We start from the raw sequence: 25,373 nt of genomic DNA on the forward strand, positions 1-25,373 counted from the left end.
GAGTAACTAAGAGCATGGATTCATGGTATTACATCTGAGTTTGGACCTTCTGTTCGTCACTAGTAACTACAGGCATGGAAAGACCATAATTTTTATGAAAGAGTAGCGTTACATCGAATGTTTTATTATACCGGTTCTGCTGATTAATAGAAATAAACGTTAATAGTAAATTACATAAATAGAAACATGTTGTCACGATTGTGTGTAAACACTGGCCGAAAATTACTGTTAAGTGCAAGTATAAATTCTCAGGTAAATCGTAATTTTGATCTGTCTTGAGGTTACTGTACTTCGAATCATTTAAAACAAAATTCTTCTACATTAAACTGTAACTCTGTTCAGAAAATAGTAAAATGCAAATTCAGTCACCTCACTCTTCATACGACAAGCATTTCGTCACGGAACAATTGTGCATTCAACTTCCACAAACATTTGAAAATTATCGGTATTTGCTCCGTTCGACATCAAAGCACAGTTGATACAACGAAAGAGGCAGTATTAAATACACAGACAGGTGCAAATTTTTACGCAATGTTTCAGTGTTAATTAGCCGTATAGTTAATATGAAATTACAAATAATTGAACAATATCAAAACAGATTTTAAGAAAGTCTGTAAATTTTAGATTCATCGGTATCAGATATTCAGAAAGTAGCAGCAAACACAAGTGATACAGTAACAGACAAAGTATTTATAAGTGAATTACCAGGTGAATTAACATTATACTTATTTGTGCAAATGCTTTGGTTTGAAATTATTGAATAGAATGTAGAGTGAGAGAAATATGTTCAACTTCTATAATATCTCTTGTAGAGATACCTGTACCACAAACTCAAGAAATAATAGAAACTATTGTTAAGCTACATCCAAATGGTGAGCCTACATTAGAGAGTATAGGATTAGGTGGATATACTCCTGTTGGACTTGTACAGTCTGCTTTGGAATGGATTCATATTTCCTGCAACATGCCATGGTGGTCCACAATTATGATAGGCACTGTCATTTGTAGAACACTACTATTTCCATTGGTTATAAGAACACAAAGATATACAGCCATGTATCGAAATAATTTACCAGAAATGGAAAAATTACAGACAAAAATGACTGAGGCAAGACAATGTGGAAATGAATACGAAGGTCTATATTAAATATTCTAACGTATTAACTCTTAAATAATTGATCTTATCACTTTAAAATTAATTTTGTTTTTAATTTCAAAACCAGTATAAGAAAAAGAATATTATATTTTTATTTCCAGCTGCTATGCATGCCCAAGACTTGATGAAATTTATGTCTAAAAAAAGTATAAATCCTCTAAAGTGTTTTACTGTAGCTGCAATACAGGTATGTATTTCATAATGAATAACCTTATCCCTTGAAATAATAACCATTTGTGTTTGCACATTTACCAGATGCCAGTATTTTTGTCATTCTTCTTGGCCTTAAGGAAAATGGCTAATACTCCAGTTGAAAGTTTAAAAGAAGGTGGACTATGGTGGTTTACAGATTTAACTCTTGCTGATCCATATTACTTACTACCTTTAATCACTTCTGTAACATTGTATGTAACAACTGAGTTTAGTATACTAGGAGCAACTGGTCCCGGTGGTATGGGAATGGGAAAATATATATTTCGATTTCTACCGATACTTATGTTTCCATTTATAATGAACTTTCCAGCGGTAAGAAACGCATATTTAACATGTTTAAAAATAAACAATCTACATTATCTTAAACTGTCTTACTGTTTTTAAAATGTATGTTTCAGGCCATTTTATGCTACTGGGTGTCAACAAATTTTTTTACCTTACTCCAAGTCACATTTTTGAGAATCGAAAAAGTTAGAAAATTTTTTGATATACCAATTGAAGTAAAGAAGACAACACCAAAGCTTCCTTTAAAATTAGAAAATATCAAGGCTGGAATAGAAAATTGTAATTTCAAATCAGAATTGCAGAGTTGATACAATGTTTCATAGACTAAACTTCAAATTTTTTTTCAGCTTGGAGTAATATTAAATTAACTAGAAGACTATCGGATCACATGCGTGCTGATGCGATACAATTTAATCAAGCAGGAAAAGCCCCTTTAAAGAAAACGTTCAAATATAACCCAATAAAAACTCCACCAACAGCAACAAAAATTTTGACAAAAAACAGATAATACTTTATATATGTAACCTTTGCTTGTAGATAAAATTATATTATTTAACTTATCATAACAAATTGATTATAATGGTTCTATATTTTAATAATAAATAATTGTAAATCTAATCATTGAAGTACACAATTCATTAAAAATTTTGTCTATAACATTTAATAATTAATTACAACTAGCAGTCCATTTAATACATTACATGGATACTGACAAAAATACTTTAGTAATTCAAATGAAGTAGAATAGCTTCAATTGATATATTTTTTTGGTATACATACTTTACCTTAGAATTATAATGCTATTAACATTTAATTCCAATGCATTGATTAATTACTTCAAGTAGATGATTGTTCTCAAGAGCTGCTGCCACTCTTTCTTTGTCAGCCAGTTGTTTATTTACTGCTGCTTCTGACATGTGAGTTCCTGGTGTGATTTCAACATTGACTTTGAACCTTGATGGTAAAGCTCGTAAAAGTTGTACTCGAATCGATAAACCAATCAATGTTGCCATACTGCAATGTGGTATTGTTGGAGTAAATAGTATATGAACTTTGTTTGCTTTATTGTTAACCTGCAATGAAATATACTTGTCAACTAAATATTGTAGAACAATTAATTATTAACATTACCTCTATAAGATTTTGTTCCACTACATTCAGTTCTTCTAGTGTCAAGGGATGTTCAGGATCATTAATGTTTCTAATAAGATCTATAAATTAAAAAATAGCGATTTTTAATTTGAATTAACCAAACTTTTAATGACACATACCAAAAATCTCACGCTCATCAAATTCATCCGATATGTCTTCGTCTTCGTCTTCAGCAGTAACTTGTCTTTCATCTATTTTCTTATATAATTTAGGATTAATATTTTCTAAAGTATCACCCATATTTTGAATAAAAATACATCACTATGCAAAACTTAAATGATCCGATATCTCAGAGGTTAGAATGATTAGTGATTATATACATCTATTTACGTAGATAGATACTTCATTATATATGCATTAAAATAAAAAACAATCTAACTTTACGATAATAATAACAATAAAAAGGTATTTTCAATTAGTCAAAGAGATTATATAAATAGAGTAGGCAAGCCAGATACGCACACAACTTATTGTTAGACAAAAACAGAGATACTCTCACGATTTCTTCTCTCTCTCCCGTCGCAATATCAGTGACACGTGCTTATGGTGCTTAGTTTTGGAATAATGGATTGCCTAATATATTATAAACAGCTATTATATTTTTAAACATTTTATACACAACTTTAATAACACGCCATCGAATACGTAAAATCCCATTTGGCAAATTCTTTTGTGACAAATATAAAAGGATATAAGGTGAGGTTATTTTCGTATTTCACATACCGATTTTTCGTGTCATAAAGTTAAAATAAAAACTTTTTGATTACAAATTCAGAATGGCTACATCACTTGCGGAACAACTGAAAAAGCTTAGAACGCCGCAGACTAGCATTTTGTTACAGGACAAAAAACGAGCTAGTTTATTATTTGATCCAAAAGAAGCTGCCAATTTAGATAGGGAAACAGTTTTGAATATTGGTAAGAGACTACTTAAGTTATGGAACGTTTATATATTTATTTTATTCAATAATTAAATTCATAATGTTTTCATAGGTCAAAATGGGTTACAAGAATTAGCTAAGCTATCAGATCTATTTTTAGAATTTGAGAGAACACTTTTTGCACCGAGCTCACTGAGTCTCGAACGTGCTATACAGGATGTTAAAGTTAACAAAAAATTGGATGGAGAAATTGAAAGATTTCTGATCCTCCTATCTCCATACTTTCTGCTCAATAATGCTCACAAAGCACTTGAATGGTTAATACATCGATTTCGTATACACGAGTTTAATAGGGATCAGTTTCTACTATTAATTTTACCTTATCATGAAACTCGAATGTTTGTAAGAGCATTACAGTTATTAAATCTATCAGATGCAGCTGATAAATGGCATTGGCTGGAACCCCTTCAAAAGCCTGGTGTTCCATTAGCTACAGTATCATTGATCAATCGTCTTTGTTCTGATAATGGTTTCCTAAAACTTATTTGCAATCACGTTATTGCTGCTACAAGAGTGTATTCAGATCGTTCATCTTGTTTAAGTACATTGTATGCATTTTATACCACTTCCATATTAGGGACTATTGAACAATCTCCTACTATGTCTGAAATTCAGATAAATCACATGTTACCAACCATTCTGAAAGGCTTGGAAAGTATTATATCTGATTTTGCAGCTGGTACTTACATGATTCTGGCATTGTTAATGACTAAAGTGAAATTGAATAATGAAACTACAGAGAAGTTACTTTTGAAAATATTCAAGAAAACATATTTAAAAGAGGAAGCAATGGTTTTGATATTTTTCTTATACAATGCGCCAACTTATCGACTTACTACTGTTTCAAACAGCCTCGCAAATCGATTATCAGAGCTTTCTTGGTTCATTCAACTTGCAATTAAGCTACAATCGTCCAACACAAATATATTGAAATTTATTGTGCCCTTGTTACAAACCAGTTGTCGCGTGATATTGAACAATCCGTCAGGAACAACGCGCATTCAGAATATGGTCAGTGAAATATTGACACGAATAAAGCTTGACAATAATGGGGTAGACACTATCTTGTGGAATGTTTTGGAAAAGGAGTTTCTCGCAAGCAATATATCAAATGAAGCAAAAAATTTTCTGATGCATTTGTATCAGTGCTTAGAAAAAATGTACCCTGAGAGATTTGACGATTATCTAAAGAATCTTATGAAACGCAGTGACACAGACAAAGACTCGAAATTGGCATTACAATTTCTCACTTCCTGGCATTTTGGAGCTAGAGATACACAAGACTCTGTAGGCATCCTTGACAAACTAATTCACATCAGTCCAGAACAAAGAATTATGGCATTGGAGACTTTAGCTGAAAATGATGTGAATATTCCAGAAAGTTTTCAGGATATGATGACAAATACATTGCAAGCTAGATTCAGCGACAGTGAAATTAATGTAATAAAAACTTTGCTATCCTTTCCTACAAAACGTCTGACAAGTTTACTTCCTGTTGATATGTTGATAGACGAGTTGAAGGTGTTGTTATCAAGTTGTCATAGCAGCAGTAGGAAGATTTTAGCAAAACCAGCTCTAAAGATTCTGTTGGAACTGTGCGAGGTAGGAGATGATACCAGTGTTTTCATCACATCTCTGTCATATTTGTTTCCCAATGACGACGCAGATGTGAATATCGCGATGGAAGTATTACAATCGAACTTTGCTAAGAAAAATGCTTATATGCAACACGTAAGAAAAGATTTGGGCAAATCGCCAAACGCAGAAGCAGTGTCATCTGCAGCTTTCCATAATATATTAAACTGGGAACTGTTACCTCCAACTGAAAGTATATTAAGTGCTATGAAACAACAGATTGCTCATGGTGATGCAGCTTCCATGTTCTTCAACTTAATTTTACTGGGATCTGTGTGCAGAGTTCCTGTTGGATCTTTGCAGCCAGAAATCGCGAGGGAAGTTATCGAAATGGCCACGGAAATAATTAAAAAGTATCCACAAGTCAAAATGTTGCAGAACTGTAATAATATAACAGGGAACAACATACAGACTGCTATCGAATTGACTTCACAGGGAGTCCTACCACTGCAAGTGAGCACTTATGTTTTAGAAATGGTTCATAGGCGTTTAGATCTGAAGTTGAATTCAAAGTTCGACTTTGAGAATAATCCACATCGCAGTAATTTGATTTTGAGGCTCCTAGAAATGTTCTTTGAGGGAATAGAGAACAAAAATTGGTGCAAGCATTACTGTCGATGCTTGCAGATATTCTTCCAAAGGCACTTTGCTACAGTGAAAGATTTAATCCGATTTTTGTCTCAGTTGTACATAAAACCAGTGCAAGTTCAGACATCCTTTCACTGTTTGAGAATAACTCTAGTCCTTTTGAATCAGTGCAAGTCCATGCAATGGGCGTTTCAAGATAAAATCTTCGTAACAAACTTGTTAATTTCTCTCGCCAGAGAAAATAACGATTGTCGAATAGCCGCGTTGGATATCCTCAAGAAACTCATGCAAACCTTCAACTTATCGGTCGATGGATTCTCAGCCTTACTACAAGAATTAGTAAATAGATGTCCAGAGATATCCTTAGACCCTGATCAGCTATCGTTGTCTCTTTATGTTCTACTCTCTCCAGATCCAGACGTATGTTCGCAATTAAAGTCTGACTTGCGAAAGAATCTTCAACAGGCACAAAAATTGTTGTTCGAGGTTGTCATGGACCCAGAGACTCCTATACACGTCAAATCACAACTGTTGGATATTCTGGTACACGTTAATGGGCCAACGATACTTGAACGATTAGCTCCTCTTGGACTTGAACTTCTACAAACCATATCCACCGAATCGAAGAACAAATCCGCCGGAAACGTATTAAAGAATTTACTCCAGAGATTTAACAGTTCAACGGTAAACGTTCTTACCGCAGAGCAAGTATGGCAACTGTTTCAGAACAGCATAATTGCGCACAATGCTGAGATAATTACGGAAACTGGCGTGAAATATCCACCAAGCATAATTCTCTTGAAACAAATAGAAGAGACATTTTTCGAGAGCGCTGGGAAAGTGTCACCCGAACTTCAAAAGAATATCCTCGCCAAACTGATCGACGTGGTCACCGATAGTAATATGAGCAACGTCATTTCTACAGCTAACAGAGCTATCAGAAGAATTCGTATGAATGCACAGCTTATAGTTAATGAGTTACAAACAATGAGAAATCTTAAAAACTCCCAGCCAAACGATGTCAACTCGAAGAACAAGAAACGATTGAGCCATGTACGTACCATTCCTGATCCAACGTTCATCGACCGGAGAGAATGGAAACGTGGAGTAACCCTCCTGGAATTCGTGCAGCAGGCTGATAACATCGAGCACGAGGAACTGCTTTATCCGATCTTATTCGATTTATTGAAAATGTGTCTCAGTTTCGAGGAACAGAGCCCTATAGAGTATACCAATCAATTGTTGTTGTCGACAATTCATCGACTCACGGTCAAGAAGCTACCCATACGGGACGCTCATTTGCAAGTGGACCTAATAACTCAGTGCATTAGGACTTCGAGGAATCCTCAAACCCATCATCACGCCCTGCTAGTCCTGGTGGAGCTCTTAAAAATTGTTGACGTTCGTTGCGCACTTTATACTATCATGCCCATATTCACCTTCATGGGTAGCTCGGTGGTACGCCAAGATGACGCTTATTCGATACAAATCATCTCCAAGACCATCGAAACAGTCGTTCCCATAATTAACGCAGCGGAAAACGAGACGCACGCTTGCGAAGTTTTGAGAACATTTATCGTTTCCCTGCCGGACATTCCTGAACACAGACGAATGCCTCTGTTTGTGAAACTATTACAGCTGCTAGACAATCATTTTCATCTGTACTATTTGCTCACTTTCGAGAGCCACGTTGTGTCTAGGACCATGCGTATCACAAACCAGAAGACATCTGGTCAAAGACTGGAGTTCGCTCTGCAGGTCTCACAAGAGTTTCCACCGTCCAGACTGGTGCAAGTCTGCGTGAAGCTTGCACAGTTCATGAAGGAACTGCCAGTCGATATAGAGCGGGAAGAAGACCGAAAATCTGCGTTATCTTTTAAGCACAAGCACATCTTCGACGTGGCCAACAGCAATCCCAAACACCTAAGACATTACAAGTATATTCTCGTGCAGTTCCTAAGCAACTTGTTGTCGTCGCCCGACTTCATCAATCGAGTCGCGGAGCTCAACTCCGACGAAGTGAATAACCTCAGACCGTACTACGATCAACTGATCATCGAATTGATTCTACTGATAGAGAGCGCTTCAAAGAACGCGGACAAACATCAAGGTCAAGCGATTGGGAAGTACTGGAAGGTACTTCTGCATCATCTCTACGATGTACTCGATCTTGTCAACAATTTACTACCAAACGGAATCTTCCTACTCAGCGTTAAGCGTCTAATGGAGAACGAGTTGTTGACAGTAAAGAGAAAAGCTCTGGAATTGCTCAACACGCGTCTACAGCAACGGAAATTCGGAGAGGAGGATCATATTGATTTGTTGAGTTTGGTCGGGTCCCTGGTGAAGCTAATCGAGCCACGAATGAAGTCGGAAACGCAAGAACAGGAAATTGTTCAACAGACTATTCTGATCACTCTTAAATTACTAGCCAAATTGTTAGCCACTGAACACCCCACAGTGTTCAAACCGATTCTAGAGATGACCACTGAACTTCTGCGAACAAGGGAAGGACCAGTATTAGGCAGTGCGGTGCTCTGCGTCGCAGAATTATGCAGCACAATGCGCATTCACGCCATACACTCGCTGAATAAATTCGTTCCAGCGATTCTACAACTATTGGAGAATCATTGTCACCAAGATGTGCCTGATGTGATAGTTGTCAGTATGGTCAGCGCATTGCAAAAGATAGTCGAGTCTGTGGGGAACTTTCTATCCCTATACCTGGATCAATTGTTATTTGAATTGGCTAGACTGAATTCCTTGTATACCGACACGGAACATCCAAAGATTGGTATCGTGGTGTCGCGTTTGAAAGCAACGACGCGAAAGCTTTCCAGTTGCATACCTCTACGAGTACTGCTTCCAGCAGTGAACAGGACATACGTCACATTGCTCACGAAGAAGTCGTATCAGTGTATACCAGCGCTAATGGCCGTCTTGGCGGAGTCCTTTAACAGCGTTCAACCAACTGACTTAAGTGCAGCCTTACCAGACTTGAGCGCGTTCTTCTTGAAAGTATTGCAATTTCGCGAGGACATTTCTGAAGATGATATGGAAGTGGATGGCTCAGAACTAACGTTGAAGGATGTAGTGGTCGTAGAGGAAAGCGCTAGCAAAGCACTGGTCGCTCTTGTTTTGAAACTCAGCGAAGCCACGTTCAGACCATTTTATTATAAATTGTACGATTGGGCTGCCAGAAACCCACAGTACAAGCAACGGAGCATTACGTTCTATAGGTTTGTTGATTAATTTGATACATTTTATACTAACAAGTCTACATTTTATACTAACAATTTTTTCATCTATTTACAGACTGTCTGCTAATATAGCAGAATGTTTGAAGTCGCTGTTCGTGCTCTTCGCTGGCCACTTCCTCAAACACGCGGCTGTATTATTGAGCAGTAACAATCCATCTATCACGATCGAGCCTCAAGAAATGACCCTTACTGACGATTTAAGCAAGACTGAATTAGTTGAGGCTATTTTACTCACCCTCTACCGAGTTTTCAGTTACGACGCGCATAATGTTGTAAATCAGGAGAGGTTCGAGACACTGGCCCAACCTATTGTAGATCAACTCGAGAATACTATGGGCACTAAGGAGGAATACGAAAAGAAAACAAATGAACTAGTGGTACCTTGTATTGCAGCCTTTGCTGGTGCTATTCCTGATGACTCTTTACATAAACAGCTAGTTTACCAAACGTTGCTAAAGACTAGACACGCGAAACCGTACGTCAGAAGCGCAGCACTGAATGCATTGGTAAATATAATTTTATTTTCTGTTCGGATATTTTATGAGACTGCGGTACTCCTGGAAAAATAAGTCATTTCTCGATGTTGTCACCTGAAAGCGGTCATTGTTGTACGGTTCAATTAAACATCAGGAGAAATCTTTCACTTACTCTTATCTTCCATTCAAACAGGTTGAGATTGTAAGGAAACTAGGAGAGGACTTCATGCCACTGTTACCGGAAACGATACCTTTCCTGGCAGAACTATTAGAGGACGAGGATGAAACAACGGAGAAGTGTGCGCAAAACGCAGTCCGCACTATGGAAGAAATCTTAGGAGAACCATTACAAAAATATTTTTAAATTAATTATTACGTTATACAATGAATGTACGATTATGTACATACAAGTGCGTTGGATGCAATAAAATAAACCAATTTTTACACTTTATTTTCGTTACGTGTTCACCTTACCTTAACGAACAGATTTTATTCGTTACTTTCGATCGATCAGATACTAAACAGAAGGAGACATATTAAGAAAACATCCGTTTATTCTTAACTTAGTCACAATTTGGACGAAATATAGAATATATTATTTCCTTACATTATAATACATTATCGTAAATGTGTGTGTACGTCAAATTGTGGCAGCACTAGAGAGGCGCCCGAGTTCTAACATTGAGAGCGAATTTATACGCGGCAACGAGCGCATTTTATAGTCTTTCATCGAGAGCGTCCCCGTTATATATGTGTGCGTGAAACATTTCCCGTTCACGCAACCTATTACCACGAAGAACATGATTTTGAAACGAAAAACTAAACACAAATTTCAAGGATCCCTGACTCGCCTCGGCAACGATTCCTCGCGACGATCTTCTTCGAGATCGATTTTTGGAGATCATCCTCGTACAAAAATGCAACGTAGGCCTCATCGCTGACGTTTCTGCTGGCATCGTGAACTTAATTGGTCGATTCTCACACAATTCACACCTGGGGCACTTCTACTGAATTTCGTAGGGCCATCTCCTCGCCTTGTTCTAGTGGCGGGACTTTCCTGTAAATCAAATTCAAGCGATTAGAAAGAGATTTTAAACAAATGCACTGATGATCGTATCTCGCCCATCACATGTGAATGGCGTTTCTTCAAAATGAAAAACTGTTTTTCATCGCATACCAAAAACATGAGGAGGAAGGAACTCGATAGCTAGCAGTTGTTACATGAACTTTACTCACCTTTTTCTGTACTGGAAGATAATGTAGACGATAATAGCATTGCCGACGAACAGCAGGGCAATTAGGACGGTCGGCAAGACAACGTCTGTAAGGTCGAAAGAAAAGATGCGATTAGCGAAATATCTGGCTATATGCGGATTTCCATCGTTCGTTTATTCTATTCACCGCCTCCCACCCACGCCTTCGAGCGTGGCACAGTGAACTTTGGACAGACGGTGACTAATCGGTCGAAGTTTGCCATTCCCGCGATCATTTCCGTGTTGATTGCTCTTTAATCGAGGATATAATAAATTTAAGTTTATTTCGTTTCTCTGCGCCAATGTTATGTCAGGTAATAGGATGAAACGATCAGCTTGAAAGTCAATGTCTAGTATTAATAAATCTTGAATCAATCAACGTTCTGTTTTGCTCTCACAGCTAATGGAGGACTGTATCTTTGCTAAATGCACTTAGTTGATTTCAATGGTTTTAACATGTAATTTTCTTAATTATTTAATCAACAATTACCACGAGAATGGTGCTTTACTTATCGATTACAAACGTTTTAATGTAATTACTCGCGAAACTTACACGGATCCATACACGTCAGATAGTTTATGTATCAACAACGAGGTGCACCAAAATTCGCAATGTATATTAATTACTGAGAGTTATCGATTTTAGAATGAAATTGACGTGGAAACGAACAATACAAATGCATCAACGTAAACAACGAAGAGGTGATAATGGACTAAGAAGCCATCGCAATCGCATTAATACGTGTTATCTCGAAGCTCGGTACCTTAATTTCAACAAAGCAAGGCCAACGTACTGCAACAACCCCGATAATTATTCCGTAATATTGCGATGCAAATGCAGCGTTGTTGGATAACGAATCGTGATCCCTTTTCCTCAGCTCGACAGAACGATAAATCGAATGAGGAACGAACGATAAAAATAATTAAACTCCTATCCTGAATTTACACGATTAATCAAAATACACAAAGAGCTTTTTGTGTGAAAAACCGTGTAAGAATCCGTGTCATTTATTTAATCAGTCCATTCATGAAGTAACAAATATAATTAAACTTCACCGAATTCGTAATAACTTTGTAAATGAAGTACTTTGACTTCAATAGTTTCCCTTGCGTTCGTAAATATCATTGTGTTGTATATGTAATTGGATGATGTCCGATACAAGTATCAATCATTGCGAAAGCTATGTTTAAAATAAAACGAAGCTAGGATAAGTGCAATTAATCGTAGACTTTTTTCAACGAACCATTACATTACGTAACACGCGTACGCGGAGACAGAAACTGCAATTTCAAACGTCAACTTTATTATGTAAGAATTTTTTTCTGAAACTTCGATATACCGGTACACCGTAATACAATTACCGCAAATAATCAAGTTGCATCGCAGCAAAAAATATATTTTAGTTAAAAAAAAATTTGGTACAACCATATTTCAAATTTTGATCACGAAATGTAGCTTTCCACATCACTGTGCAATGGTCAACAATTATTATCACTTGCTAATGTTATCTTATCATAAAGACGATTAGATGCCCAAAGAAACGTGACCTCTACTTCCTCGCATTTCTCACTTTTCATCTAGCTACATTTCCACATAAAAAAATTAAATCACACTATTACAGTAATTGCTCAATTTTGCTCGTACCAGGAACGACATGAGTGATAATAATAACGAACAGAATGAATTACAATTTACTTCTCGTAACGCTGATTTCGTAAATGAGTTCGATAAATGTATACTTTCAATTGGTTCATTAATATTACATTATTCTTCTAGGTATCAATCAATTCAATAAATTATCATTTTTAGTCGGTGCACCAAGATTCTTCATTTTTTTAAACTGTCGTTAATAAAAATATTCTCGAGTTAGTATTCACCATTGATGGCATCGAATTCGCTAACTAATTCAACAAATTTTCGTTCGCTAATATATCTTATTTTTAAAAAATTCAGCGTTAACGACACAATTGCACTAACAAATTCTGTACATTTTCTTTCTAATCGATTCATCAATATTCCACCGTCGTCGTTCAACTTTTTACTTGCAATTGATAGAAAATACATTTCAAAACAGTCGCATCGAACACAAACAACAGCTTCGACGGTAACAGCGACTCTCGTTGGGCAAACGTCGTCACGATTTCAGAACACAAAGATGCAAACAACTCTCGATTAAGATAACAACGGCTTCGAAAACGACTCGGTTCGAGGTACAAGGCAAAATTTGATTCGATCAATTTGAGAAAGTCGAAAGAATATTTCCAAGTTAGAGGCACTGACCTACAACGTAGTCCGATTGCTTCATCATGGCTGATTGCGCCGAATCCATAGCCTCCCTTGTGCCAGTCGCGACTGCGTCCTCGCCTCGACCGATTCTAACCCCCGCGCCAAGGACGTTGTCCCCAGATAAACTTGACAACTGATGGTGCTCGTTTTCCGTCTTCAGGATCACCGCTGACGTGGCTGTCGGGAAAGAACAAACGGAAATTATTAGACCTTAATTCGATGGAATTTTTGTTTACTAGTAAGGGGGAAAGCCACCTTGGATGCGTGAAAATCACAGCTATCAACAGGAAGATCTGTTTGCCAGCGTTTATTTGTACATATGTTAAGTAATAAAAGAATCGTTAGTATTTGGAATTTGTAAATAAAATAGCGATGTTAGAGCCATATAATAATAACTGAATTTGTACCCCTATAATACTATCATCTACCAGTGTGCAAAGTATCAAACAAATCGGTAAGCAAAACCCGAAGATCCTGCACTTTCCTTGCGAGACACCCCTGTGCACTTTGTGAGCGGAATATTAGTGCGAGCTTTATTTTGTGACCATCGAATTTCTTGCATCCCCAGTTCGCTGGTTTATCCAGAGCCTCATAATGCTATAAAAACAACTCGCCCGTGCATGGTTTTTAATTTTTCTCTTTCTACAGCGTAATAACACCGTGAGCAACGGGATGATGGTTTCCTCCCTTTGGCGAGCAACAATTACGCAGGAATACATTTTTTTCTTTCTTTTTTTTTTTTTAGCGCTCAGTTTACGATGCCAATTCACTGTAGCGTGATTACCAGAGACGAACGTTGGATTCTGGAAACTGTTTCTGTTTTTATCCAAGAGCCGCGCCCTCGAACGCTCCTACGATACTATTGGAACCACCATCGAGCGCGAGTGGAGGCAATAAAACATGTTTACGATCCCGTCTAACAGTGTTCTGGTTCCTTGTAAGCTCTAGGACCTGCGAACCTTTCGTTTGAAAGATTAACGTTCTCGTCAAGATTTATGTTTCCCATTTATGTACAGGTCGCGGTGAAGGTAAACGGCGCATTGCTATCCGCTGAGGAAATGAACATTTTGCAGACGAAGCCGTTTCGTTGTAAAATGTATAAACAAAAATCGCGTCATTTTGTTACATCGAACTACTAATTTTCCAAGTTCTCAACCTGATCTTCATTACGATTCATCCGAATACAGTCGGTACCATAAGTATTCGTACCCTTTATATCTATTGAAGAAGTTTGTCTAAATTAAACGATAGGATCTATGTTTCCAGATTTATCTTTACGCGAACTGATTTCATAAGCACTCATTTTTCTGTAAGTTCTCTCGTAATTCTTTCATTATTTTCTATCTACCACTACCAGTCGCTCCGTTTTTAATGAATGAAAATACAAGTATCGTATGAATTTATCACTATCTTCATTAATATTTCTTGCACGTAACATCGATAATTACAAAATCATGGCAAGACACGTGAATTATGTAATAATCGTGTAGCGGAATCGTTAGCAAAATTGTAACAGTTATTAATAATTACCATTGACATCTGAGAGGTAATTCCGCGTAAACACGAGAAATCGAGTTTCGAGACAGTTCGCGGTATACGAATACTTTCTCTGTCTTTTGCTGACACGTTATTCGGCAGAATAAATTCAACGCTCACTATAAATACCGTCGTTTACGTATCTGCGTGAAGACACGCATCCTTATCGAATCAGTGGCGAGAACGAAAATATAAATTTACAAGTCTGCGACATTTCGATAAGACCTCGATGTATCGCTTGGAATAAGACAAATATTTTGAGAGTTATCCGCGCCATTCGTACTGAACGTTCTGGAAGGATATTACTGTATCATGTACTGCTAAAAATAGTTTAAAGATCAATCCATTCAAACGAGGAATCAATGATTTCAAAGCTATACGGTACGATTCGTATAAAATATTTAGCAAAAGTATTGCTGACCTCTGAAAGTATTGTCACTTTACTTACAAAAATAAAGTATCCAGTACTTGAAGATAGATATACTCGTCCGAAGTACATTGAAATTGCGCTAATTGTGAGATATTATTGTATCGTATATTGCGCGAAATAAATAATGTGGGTTAACAACTTGTATACGAGTTATTTTTCAAAATTATCAAAACCCTCTGACACGTGGCCTCACTACTACTCGAGTTACTACTCAATATATGTATGATAAACGCCAGCAAACAGATTCTTCGTTAAGTCAAACGCTTTGGAAAAAAGAATTATTGAACATTTTAATTTTCACGCGTTCAAGGTGGCTTCACTCCTTAAAAACTTTGACAGATGTAGCTCGAGCTCCCAGCAGCTATCGCGCAGAAATAGATTTTCAATCTCTCATTTCCAGCATTCGAGCAGAATCTCCGTTTCAATGATACGTAAAGGCAAAGTGCATTTTCGCGGCTCAAAGGAATTCAGTTTATTGAACCATTATGCGGCTCTGAACTCTCTGAAGTTTCGCGGCGTCTAATGATTTAATGACTCGTGGAAACATAATGCGATCAAGGGGTACAAAGTCCACTCGGATGAGTCGACACATGGTTACGATTACGGGAGAAAAAATGCGAAAAAAGGATAGTGGAACTGTGAAAAGACGAACGGTTAATTCCATAAACACATCGCGGTCTTTGTACCTCCCTTCTATCGACAATGATTCAAAATGAATGGTTCACACAGTACTATTTGATACTCTTACTTAATCCGTCCTGTATATTTTCGAAACAAGATGAAATTGAATTAAGAAGCTACGATATTATAATAGTTAGAATGATAAAGTCCAACACTCAGCCTTGAAAGCAAACATTTATTTGCGTTCGAACATCGGGTCCGAAGTGGTAAAATTAAGTGGTAAAATTAAACGTGTCTAACATTTACGATAATCTAACGTCTTATAATAATCCTTAATTAGAGATTACCGATTCATCTTTATCTCGGCCAATTTGTCGATAGTTCAACTTTCGTGCTCTATCCAGTAGCAATTGACCCAGTTGCAGTCATACTTTTCCACTCTGCCTCTATCGATCGTGCTATTTTCATCGCGTTTATCGACGTTTAATTGAAATATCGTATTCTATCGCGCTAATTTAGTGACTTTATCCCACACACTTGCGATATTGCGACATTGAATATTTAAATAAGGCGTCTATTAAAAAATTACGATTAATTTGACTAGGGGAGTATTAGGTAAACGCGGACGTGTGAAGTAAGAATTCTTAAAAATAAATCTTTCCTTCTTTCGCGTTTACGATAATAAGCTTCCCTACTGTAAATGATCATGAATGCCTGAATAGAGTCCGTTTTACGAAATTCCACGTTATCAGGCAACTGCGAGCCGCGAATGGCGAAGAGCGTGTCGTTAACGTTTCGATCGCAATTCGGTGACCGATACTGGGGCAATAAGGAGAAAAAAATCTCGGTCGCGTGAGAATCGAACGATTCCTTATCATCACTAAATGTGGGAAGATATTGATGAGGCATGCTGATTTGACACGGGTCACCCTGTATCGCTGTCCTGTTCTGTATTTACCATTTTTCAATTCACCATAAAAGCATGCCCCACCCCCCCCCCCTCTCTCTCTCTCTCTCTCTCTGCGCGCGCGCGCGCGTGTGTGTGTGTGTGTGTGTTCCGAGTTCCTCTCAAGCGAACAGAAAGAACACTGACCATTGCGTGGCTACGAACATTCTCATGAATTCTCGTAAACATTCCGAAAAAAACACTCTGACTAATTGCACATAGATTACAGATACGTGTGCGGATAAGATATACACGGAATATACAATGCAACATTTCCGCAAGAAAAATTTACGTAAGTATGGACGTGAAACGTATACACTAGAAATATATGCAGACGTTGCAGTCTAACTGGAGAAGAAGCGTAATCAAAAGGTTTCAAGTCCAACAGTTGTCTCGTTCCTGGACTAGTTTTATTCGATTGAAATTTTGATTCGAGATTAAGTCGATTTTTTATTTTTATTAGTTTCTTTAATTTCAAGGCGAACAACACTTTCAGAAATTGCATAATTTTTAGACGAATCAATCTTGAGTGATATGTATACGTATAATACTAAATATTTCGGAAAATTTGAGTTTAAATACGAAAATTTATAAAATTCATCGTTGTGCCCTTTAGATAGGGAGTGCATTTTACGTAACTGATGCTACACAGAGATGAAAGTAGACGTCGCAACTGAATGAATCCTCATTTCGAAATGGATTGGAGTACCGAGCTAAATACTTAGGTTCTTATGTTACCTATAAGACGGCTCGCGTGAACTCGAAACTGCTCGTCGACTAGGTTTCGACTTCGACCAGGCACTTGGACGCACTGAAACGAGCGTGTTTCGAGTACGCTCGCGAAGGGTCCTTTTGGTCATCGTTCAATCAACTACAATTGTCGGTAACCCCTCTAATCTAGTTAATCCTTGAGTAACCGACCAGTCGAGATGCCACTTGCAGGGCAGAGTGTTCCCTCGAGTGCGGCGCACAATCGTTTCAGAGAATAGATTACTGGATTCTTGGATTGCGTCCAAACGCGTGTGCGTGAACGACTGATCGAAAGCAACACTTCATCGAATCGAACGTACAACTCGAAAATAATGAGCATATTTTACAAGTGTCTTCTAATCGTTTAAAGGGACTACGCCGTAATGGCGCCAAACTGGTAGATATTTTTCAGAATTTTTCTGAATATAATGCATAATGGATTTTAGAAAAATATTCTTTATAGTTATGGTTGAACTGATTAGAAGATGAATTTTCAGAAGGACTCTTTCTCGAAGAAATGTAAGACTCGCGAATATGTACATTTTAAGCGATAGGTATAACGGTATATTCAATAACATTTAACGCGTTGGTCGCCCAAAAATGGATGACAGAACCTTTCATAAAGGAACTAGAAAAAAAAAAATTCCAAAAGTGAGACGTTAATAAAAATAAACGTGGGTAGGATTCGTGAATCCGATGAAGTTAAGAAATGAAATGCTACGACAAATGTTACGTTATCTAATCTTCAATCGTCTCGAGACAAAATTTGAACTTGGTAGAAATTTTAACGAGTATCAGTCTGGCAACCAACGTGTTCAAGTTACAGAATCCAATCACAAGATCTAACCGACTAATCCGTAAACGTTAAGGAACTTAAGTTTTTGCAACCAAAATAGAAGAAACCAAACGAATTGAAATACTATGGATAAATGTAGACTGCCGCGTGTAATGATGCGTGTAACGTATTTATGAATAAGAGACGCAATAACAGTGTAAATGATTACTGTCGTAAAGCACTTGGGAAAAATGGAACAACGAGATGACAGCAAAAATTAACAATGGAGCCGTCGCAGAAACCTCAAGGTTGAGTTTAAATGTTTCGCCGTATAAACTCTTCAACCTAGTTTCGTACTTTCTAACCCCTAAATGAAAAATTAATTTCCTCTGTGTCTCCATTGGTCACGTAAACGTTTCTACGAATCGTCGCACAATTTTCCTGCATTCTTATTGCGCGCGTCTGTGTGCAATGCGAAAATTGTGGTCTCGTGATTATGTTGTTTCCTGTTCGCTATACAATAGCATCGACGATTACTATGTAACAGGCATTACTAGTGAGCGATGATTTAACGTGCCGTGCGTGGACACTGAATAGCTCTATTTTTATACGAAAGTCACTACCTATTCTATTCCAAATAAAAATTAATCGAATCACTGCTGCGGAGATAGAGTTAAAAATACGAAAAAACAGAACTCCAATCGGTTCGATAGATTTTTTATAATCTTGACAACCAGATGAAAAAATGATGTTTCAAGATAAATGCGTTTACAGCTTATTATTCGTGCTTGGTTTCACTACGACATCTATCACTTTTGATACATTTCCTGATACACAAATTTTAACAGTGTATCTTTGAATATATTTACTTTCAAAAAATGAAAAAAAAAAAAAAAAATTGATCTATTGAAAGTGTCACAGAAAGCGTCAGAAAATCCCCTTAAGACAATTTCAGAAACTACCGATACCTGCTTGAAATATTACGATATTTAAACAAACAATGTATCTAACCGCGATTATTTTTATCGTTTAATATAGTGAAGAAGTACAAGACGAAATACGTCAATCGAATTCGTTTGCACGAATAGACACGTTTATGATCGAGAAAAGAAGCTCAAAATTGCATCATGTCCAATCCTTCGCGCGAAACCTAATTTTAGAGCGCGACCAACTATCGACAGGTAGCTGCGGGAAATATTGCTCGACGAAAAGGAGATCGAAATCTAGATTGAGATCGTGCAGCAAGTTGAATACGTTGCATCAGTCACGTAAACCGCGTGTCTGGAGAAAAGAGTATTAAGTAAACGCAAGGTCGATCGCGTCCTTGAGAGTTTGATGAGAGACAATTAAAGATAAGTCAGAAATAATCTGTCGAGTGAAGACTCTGTAAAATGACAGAACACAGTAGCTGCCAAAAGTTTACGACAACACTGTGATCTTCGTCATATTGTTCACTCGGATAAGGTGTTTTTGCAAAAAAAAACAAAAAAAAAAAAGGAGTTACTGCGCAAAAGCAGCATTCGTTTAATTTATAAAATATGGTACTGTTAAAGTGTTTGACATACAATTTAAACGGGTAAGAGATTAACAAAGTTTCCAGCCATGGAATTAAATTACAATAAACACAGAATGTAACAAACTATTGGACATAAATCATTCATATTTGTATAAGAAGTTGAAAAGCCAAGAAATTTTGCTTATCGTTCTTCCAATAGAACGCAACTATGCTTGAATTGTATAGATGAGGTAAAATTGAATTTGTATGGTCTTTCTCTATAATTAAATGGTAAGTTTACCTTAAAAAGGCACAGAATTTATTTCCACACCAAGTAGTCCCCATTTGAAACGAATCTTGAAACGAACGACTCTGTCGTATCAGAATTCAATTATATAACATAAAAGCGAACAATTTTTCTATCGACGAGGCGAAATTTTAAATGACTGACAAATGAAATTCCTGCGCACGTGCCACGTCAGCCGAAGACTACATATCGCGATAAGAGAAGTTCTATAGTTACTCTACCTCTAAGTGCTGTAAGCATTTCGGTCTAAAATGTTTTTTTGACCCGTGCCAACAATTTCGCAGGAAACTTTGTAAACCGCGAATCTACAATGTTCCCGTCTTTACTTTTCGTGCGCTACTCGAACGGCAGGCACACGTATAGTGATTCAATGCACGTTATCGCGAGAGAACATTTTCGACGGGTTCGCGTTTTAACCAGATGCGAAACGCACAACACATCCACGTGATTCTACGTAACACAGTTGACAGCATATCTTGCAACGGAGTATAAATAATTTGATTAATACGACCGCTACACAGACTATTTCTAAAGCGTGACGATGTTAAGCATCGAAAATAATGATCGAGACTTTTTACGAAAGCTCGAGAGTAGTATATAGTACATTCTTCGTTTCGAAACGATATTCGACTACTCCAAGAATTCAAATGTATTCGGAATAAATTATAATATAACGAATGAAACAATATGTTGACATAGAAAAGGAAAAAAGAAAAAGAAAGATGCATAAATGTCGTAATCAATCAAGTATCTGCACAATCATCTAATTAATGTAATTTGTACCCTTAAGTAGATGAATGATCTGTTGTTCCTTATTTGATTTTCTGATGGCAAATGGAAATTTCTTACGCCTCGTTAATTATGTGCTTTAATAAGGTTATTATAACTTGTTCCATTTCTATGATTGTAAGGAAAAAATGATTACTTAAAAAACATTAATTTATCAGATTCACGAAAGTGATCATGCATGTGACGATCTCGCATAAATATTTTGGGTTGACTTCTTTACATAATAATTAATTACGAATAATAATTACGAAATAATTTTATACAGGGTGTGGCAGGACGGGTGGTGGAACCGAGCAGAGGTGATAACTACATGTAAAAATAAGTCGAAAAAAGAGAAATAATATTTTTTCGTTTGACGCTTCGTTTTCGAGAAAATCGAGTTTGAAAATTCTATCCAGTACGCATGCACTGGACTGTCTTCCCAAGTCATTGTTCGCTACAAGTTTTCTTTTGTTTACACGTTGTAATGTTGACCTTTCTAACGTTTACATTTTTTTCTTCGACCATACGACATTCTTCAACTTTTAGTCTGCTTCGATCAGTCAAGCTGTGACACAGTGTCTACTTATACCAACCGCGAGTACATCGAAATGATAAAAGCATTAGAGGCTTGTCATGAAAATGCAACAGCAGCAGCTGAATATTACAAAAAACAATTTACAAATCGCAGAAACAAATGAGACTCAGGTGAAGGAAAAAATAATAAATGCTTTTCTAATTAAATAAAGTGTCGAAGATCATTGGCGTCAGTTCATGACTTACTAATAAGGCGGCCAATGATATGGACGCGTTAAAAACAGAGACAGCACTTTGAACAGTTTATTCAATAATGTTATGTAACTAACGTTAGAAACGTCAATCAAATTAATAAATGTATTATCCACACATTGACATTTCTTATTCGTAGTACATGTCTAAATCTAGAGGCGGTACAATGCACGTGTAGCAGATAGAATTTTCAAACTTGATTTTCTCGGAAACGACGCATCAAACGAAAAAATGTTATCCCTTTTTTTCGATTTATTTTTACATGTAGTATCACCCGTCCGGCCGCACCCTGTATATTAAATCTTTTAGACAAAATATCGTAGGCCAATGAAGTAGCATAATACTCATTCATGTGAAAGTAACCATGAGTACGAGTGTCATGCTTAATTACAAAGGATTATTTCCCCCTACTTTTATCATTACGAAGAGCACTTTGTAGATACGAATTTTTAATACTTCATCTTTTAATTAACCAACGAGAAACAAAATTACTTACACCTAAGATATAGTATCGTTGCAAAGTATCTCCAAAACATTCGCTTATCAAATTCCCGGAACTAATTGTAAGCATGGTAAGCATCGTAAGCATCTTTCAATGGTAATTTCTTTTTTTTTTTTTCTTTTTGTCACCAAAACAGTAAACATACTTACGACCGGATATAAAAACATCATAGACTCGCAATTATCTAAATACCGAGAAGGAGATAAATCTACCGATCAAGTACTATCGTTAGTGATAACGAAACCGATATCAATTCTTCGATATCATTGTTAGTTCTTTTCATTTCTCTTAATTTCTCCTAAAAGAGTCTATAAACAGATGTACCTAATTTGTAAACAAGATAATTGTACACTTCGCAAAAAAAATAACAGATTTAATTGGCCCAGATGCAAATATGTTTACATCTAGTTAAAAATTCATAAATATGCGCCCTTTTTGAAGCGTCCTAGGTAGGCTTCCCCCCCTTAACGAAGAAAAAAATTAATCTCGCCGGATGACGCAGCTTTAGAATCAATATCGAGCAATCCTGTAGGACACTCACTTATCAGGTTCCTGAAGGTGTCGGTGAATATGCGTATCATGGTGAAGAATCGGCAAGAAGCTCCTTCTCGGTCCTGCCTCGCATCAAATTCGTTTGTGGCCGCACACTGTCAGCTGCCACACGCCACCATAACGCGTTCCTGCACGACACTTGCGGTTAAACGCGCAGCTCCTGCTTGCTCCTCGAACTATACTACTATAACATCAGTGGGCCTGTGTTCAAATGACTCGCGGAGTCTCTCCCCAAAGCCTCCTCCCTTCCTCTCGTCTCCAGTTCCTCGTATTTCTTTTCTCGTTTCACACAATTTACGCGTTCTCTATCACGTCGCGAAAAGTGTTTACAATGCTTCGTCCGTTTTAAAATGCCTCGTCGATATCCTCACTTCTCGATGTTCCACTGGAACATCTACTTCCTACTTCCCATCTGTCACCTCGTCAATTACACGCTCTAAGCCTGGACAAACCGGAAATAGATACCATACAACGATGAACGGTGGTCGCAAAGTCGATATCCAAGATCGATTCGAATCGATCGGTCGAGAAATAAGGATTTCCTCTCGTCACTGACTCGTACAAGCTTGGGAAATAAATTTCAGTCTGTTTTACAGTTTTGAACAAGCTCTTTTAAAAATTCCTGTCTAGATGGATTCAATTTCGAGAAGATTTTTATCGTCCTAGGAAATGGACCCTTAATAAGGTCAGCACTGTTCGCGTCAACGATAAACTGGATCTTCGATGAAAACTGTGTCAGAGAGCTTTCGATCGATTCCTTGGAATAAGTCGCTCCGAAAATGAGGATTTCCTTCGGTCACTGACTCGTGCAAGTTTGAGAAATAAATTTCGACTTGTTCGAGAGTCTCGAACGATTTAAGTCTTTTGAAAATTCCTGTCCCGCTTGGGTTTATATTATCATAAGGAATGGATAATTAACAAGATTAGCACTGTTTGCATCAACAACGAACTGAATGATGATTTCCTTCACCTCACGGATTCTTGCATACTTGGTAGACAAAGTTCGACTTGTTCGAGAGTCTACAACCGCGCTATTGTTCTAGAAACTCCTGTCTCATGTTGACCAACGTTAAGTGGAATTTCAGTGGCTAGGCGAAGGACACTTTTAACAAGTATAACACTGTTCGTGTCAACGATAAACTAGATCTTTGATTGAAAGCTTAAAAACCAACGCAACGGACGTCACCGTTTTGAAGGAAACTCGCGACAGCTACTCGTCATTGCACGATAAACGGTTCTAAGAGATGCACAGAGCAGAAAAGACAAACTGAGCGGGACCGTCGCTGTTTCAACAGCTTTATTATCGCCAAAAGAGCGCGTGGCGGAATCGACGCCTCACTCCGTTTGCAAGGGAAGGATGATGCTCTTTGACCCTCGACAAGACATCAACGAAAAAAGGGGCATGTTAAAACTTATGATAGCCAGCAAGAAATTCCATCGGTTATCTGTTATCGCTTCTATTCGTTCGATGCATCTCTGCCTATCCAGCTCCCACCACTCTACTTTCGGATGGACTATTTGATAGGACTGATATTGTTTATTATACCGGTTATGCAATTTCTTCGAGTAATGAAATTGGTATCTTTTTTTTTCTCTCTCTCTCTCTTTTGGTCCCTTCAGATCTGGTGTACATTAATTTTGAGATTTTTAGGAAAATAATTAATAGTTTCGGCACTATTAATGATTGTTTCTACGCGTTAATGCACATCTTATGTATGCATGGCTACAGTTATAACTCCACTTCGTTGACAGACATGTAGATTCGAATAACGTAACAAAGAATAACAAACTTGATTTGCCTAAATGTAAGTACGTTTATACCTAATTTTTACAATTTTTTAAGATATAAATTAAAATTTAGTGTAAATATATCGTTGTCGTGTTGGTCAAACATTCAATGTATTTCGTGTGATAAAAAATGAGTGAAATGCTTGGAACGACATTGTCGAGCAATTCTTTTGTTTGGACACCACTTAGTGTAACCCGTTTAATGTCGATGTTAACACGTCTGAGATAACAAAATCGATAATTATTGAACCTTAACCCAGAATATTTAGTGCGATTCCAAACAAAACAAAGCTGTTGGCAATTTAACCACTCTTCTATTTGATAAATGGAGCTGCCAACTAAACCTTAAAATACCGAGAAACCATCATTATCATTCCCTGTGATACTCTGGGAAAATAGCTTGTTTACGCTTTGCGTACATGTATATAATTATGTGGAATCACGCGGTACATTTTAGGATAAAGAGTCATTGGTTTTTCTTATGCGTTCGACTGTTGCATAGAAAACAATCTGTTTTCTCTATTTAAGGTAGCCATGGTACTTAACAAAAACGAGCACTTTTGAACTAAATAAAAATTTCGAAAAACAAACGAAAAAATACATTACCCTCGATCTGGTCCCTTAAACTCTTGAGAGTTATTGACACACATGTGTAAGTTTGCTTCTACATCTATCTATCTTCTAAAATTATCATTTTTGACGATCGCAATATTTTCTAGACTGAAAACATACGATACGAAAGTGAGACAGCATATTTATATACCAAAATTGATGTACAGATCAAAATTGCTTGGTGTTAATTCGATTAAAGAAAAAAAAAAAAAAAAAAAAAAGATTTTAAATTCGTCCCTCAAGAGATTAAAAGGCA

At 37.1% G+C, this 25,373-nt stretch overlaps 4 protein-coding genes across 6 annotated transcripts in view; 2 read left to right on the forward strand and 2 right to left on the reverse strand.

Moving 5' to 3' along the window:
• Positions 1 to 2,272, forward strand: part of LOC128887223 (mitochondrial inner membrane protein OXA1L) — a 173,892-nt gene extending 171,620 nt beyond the window's left edge. The window contains exons 2-9 of the mRNA XM_054142898.1: positions 182 to 252; positions 343 to 514; positions 625 to 708; positions 813 to 1,136; positions 1,258 to 1,343; positions 1,412 to 1,681; positions 1,768 to 1,933; positions 2,002 to 2,272. Coding sequence (XP_053998873.1) covers positions 187 to 252; positions 343 to 514; positions 625 to 708; positions 813 to 1,136; positions 1,258 to 1,343; positions 1,412 to 1,681; positions 1,768 to 1,933; positions 2,002 to 2,162 — 1,329 coding nt within the window. The 5' untranslated portion in view covers positions 182 to 186 and the 3' untranslated portion in view covers positions 2,163 to 2,272. The remainder of the gene's footprint in view (positions 1 to 181; positions 253 to 342; positions 515 to 624; positions 709 to 812; positions 1,137 to 1,257; positions 1,344 to 1,411; positions 1,682 to 1,767; positions 1,934 to 2,001) is intronic.
• On the reverse strand, positions 935 to 3,278 carry LOC128887233 (MIP18 family protein galla-2). 3 transcript variants are annotated; one of them, XM_054142915.1, is made up of 4 exons: positions 2,926 to 3,278; positions 2,786 to 2,865; positions 2,440 to 2,727; positions 935 to 957 (listed from the first exon to the last, which is right to left on the reverse strand). In XM_054142915.1, the coding sequence occupies exons 1-3, from the start codon at positions 3,044 to 3,046 to the stop codon at positions 2,458 to 2,460; spliced, it is 471 nt and encodes a 156-aa protein (XP_053998890.1). In that variant the 5' UTR covers positions 3,047 to 3,278; the 3' UTR covers positions 935 to 957; positions 2,440 to 2,457. The 3 variants fall into 3 exon arrangements, with proteins under 3 accessions (XP_053998890.1, XP_053998889.1, XP_053998888.1); XM_054142914.1 differs by lacking the exon at positions 935 to 957 and adding an exon at positions 1,779 to 1,918; XM_054142913.1 differs by lacking the exon at positions 935 to 957 and having other exon boundaries at positions 2,300 to 2,727; positions 2,926 to 3,276.
• Positions 3,279 to 3,360: 82 nt separating this feature from the next.
• LOC128887215 (HEAT repeat-containing protein 1) lies at positions 3,361 to 10,764 on the forward strand. The gene is made up of 5 exons (XM_054142867.1): positions 3,361 to 3,502; positions 3,582 to 3,724; positions 3,800 to 9,209; positions 9,286 to 9,736; positions 9,900 to 10,764. The coding sequence occupies exons 2-5, from the start codon at positions 3,583 to 3,585 to the stop codon at positions 10,068 to 10,070; spliced, it is 6,174 nt and encodes a 2,057-aa protein (XP_053998842.1). The 5' UTR covers positions 3,361 to 3,502; position 3,582; the 3' UTR covers positions 10,071 to 10,764.
• LOC128887221 (uncharacterized) overlaps positions 10,241 to 25,373 on the reverse strand; it is a 31,604-nt gene continuing 16,471 nt past the window's right edge. Inside the window, exons 7-9 of the mRNA XM_054142888.1 lie at positions 13,241 to 13,423; positions 10,943 to 11,027; positions 10,241 to 10,763 (exon numbers count right to left, since the gene is read on the reverse strand). Of these exons, the coding sequence (XP_053998863.1) occupies positions 10,694 to 10,763; positions 10,943 to 11,027; positions 13,241 to 13,423 (338 nt within the window). The 3' untranslated portion in view covers positions 10,241 to 10,693. The remainder of the gene's footprint in view (positions 10,764 to 10,942; positions 11,028 to 13,240; positions 13,424 to 25,373) is intronic.

This window comes from Hylaeus anthracinus, unplaced genomic scaffold, assembly GCF_026225885.1.
Source record: "Hylaeus anthracinus isolate JK02 unplaced genomic scaffold, UHH_iyHylAnth1.0_haploid 11985, whole genome shotgun sequence".
Taxonomy (NCBI): domain Eukaryota; kingdom Metazoa; phylum Arthropoda; class Insecta; order Hymenoptera; family Colletidae; genus Hylaeus; species Hylaeus anthracinus.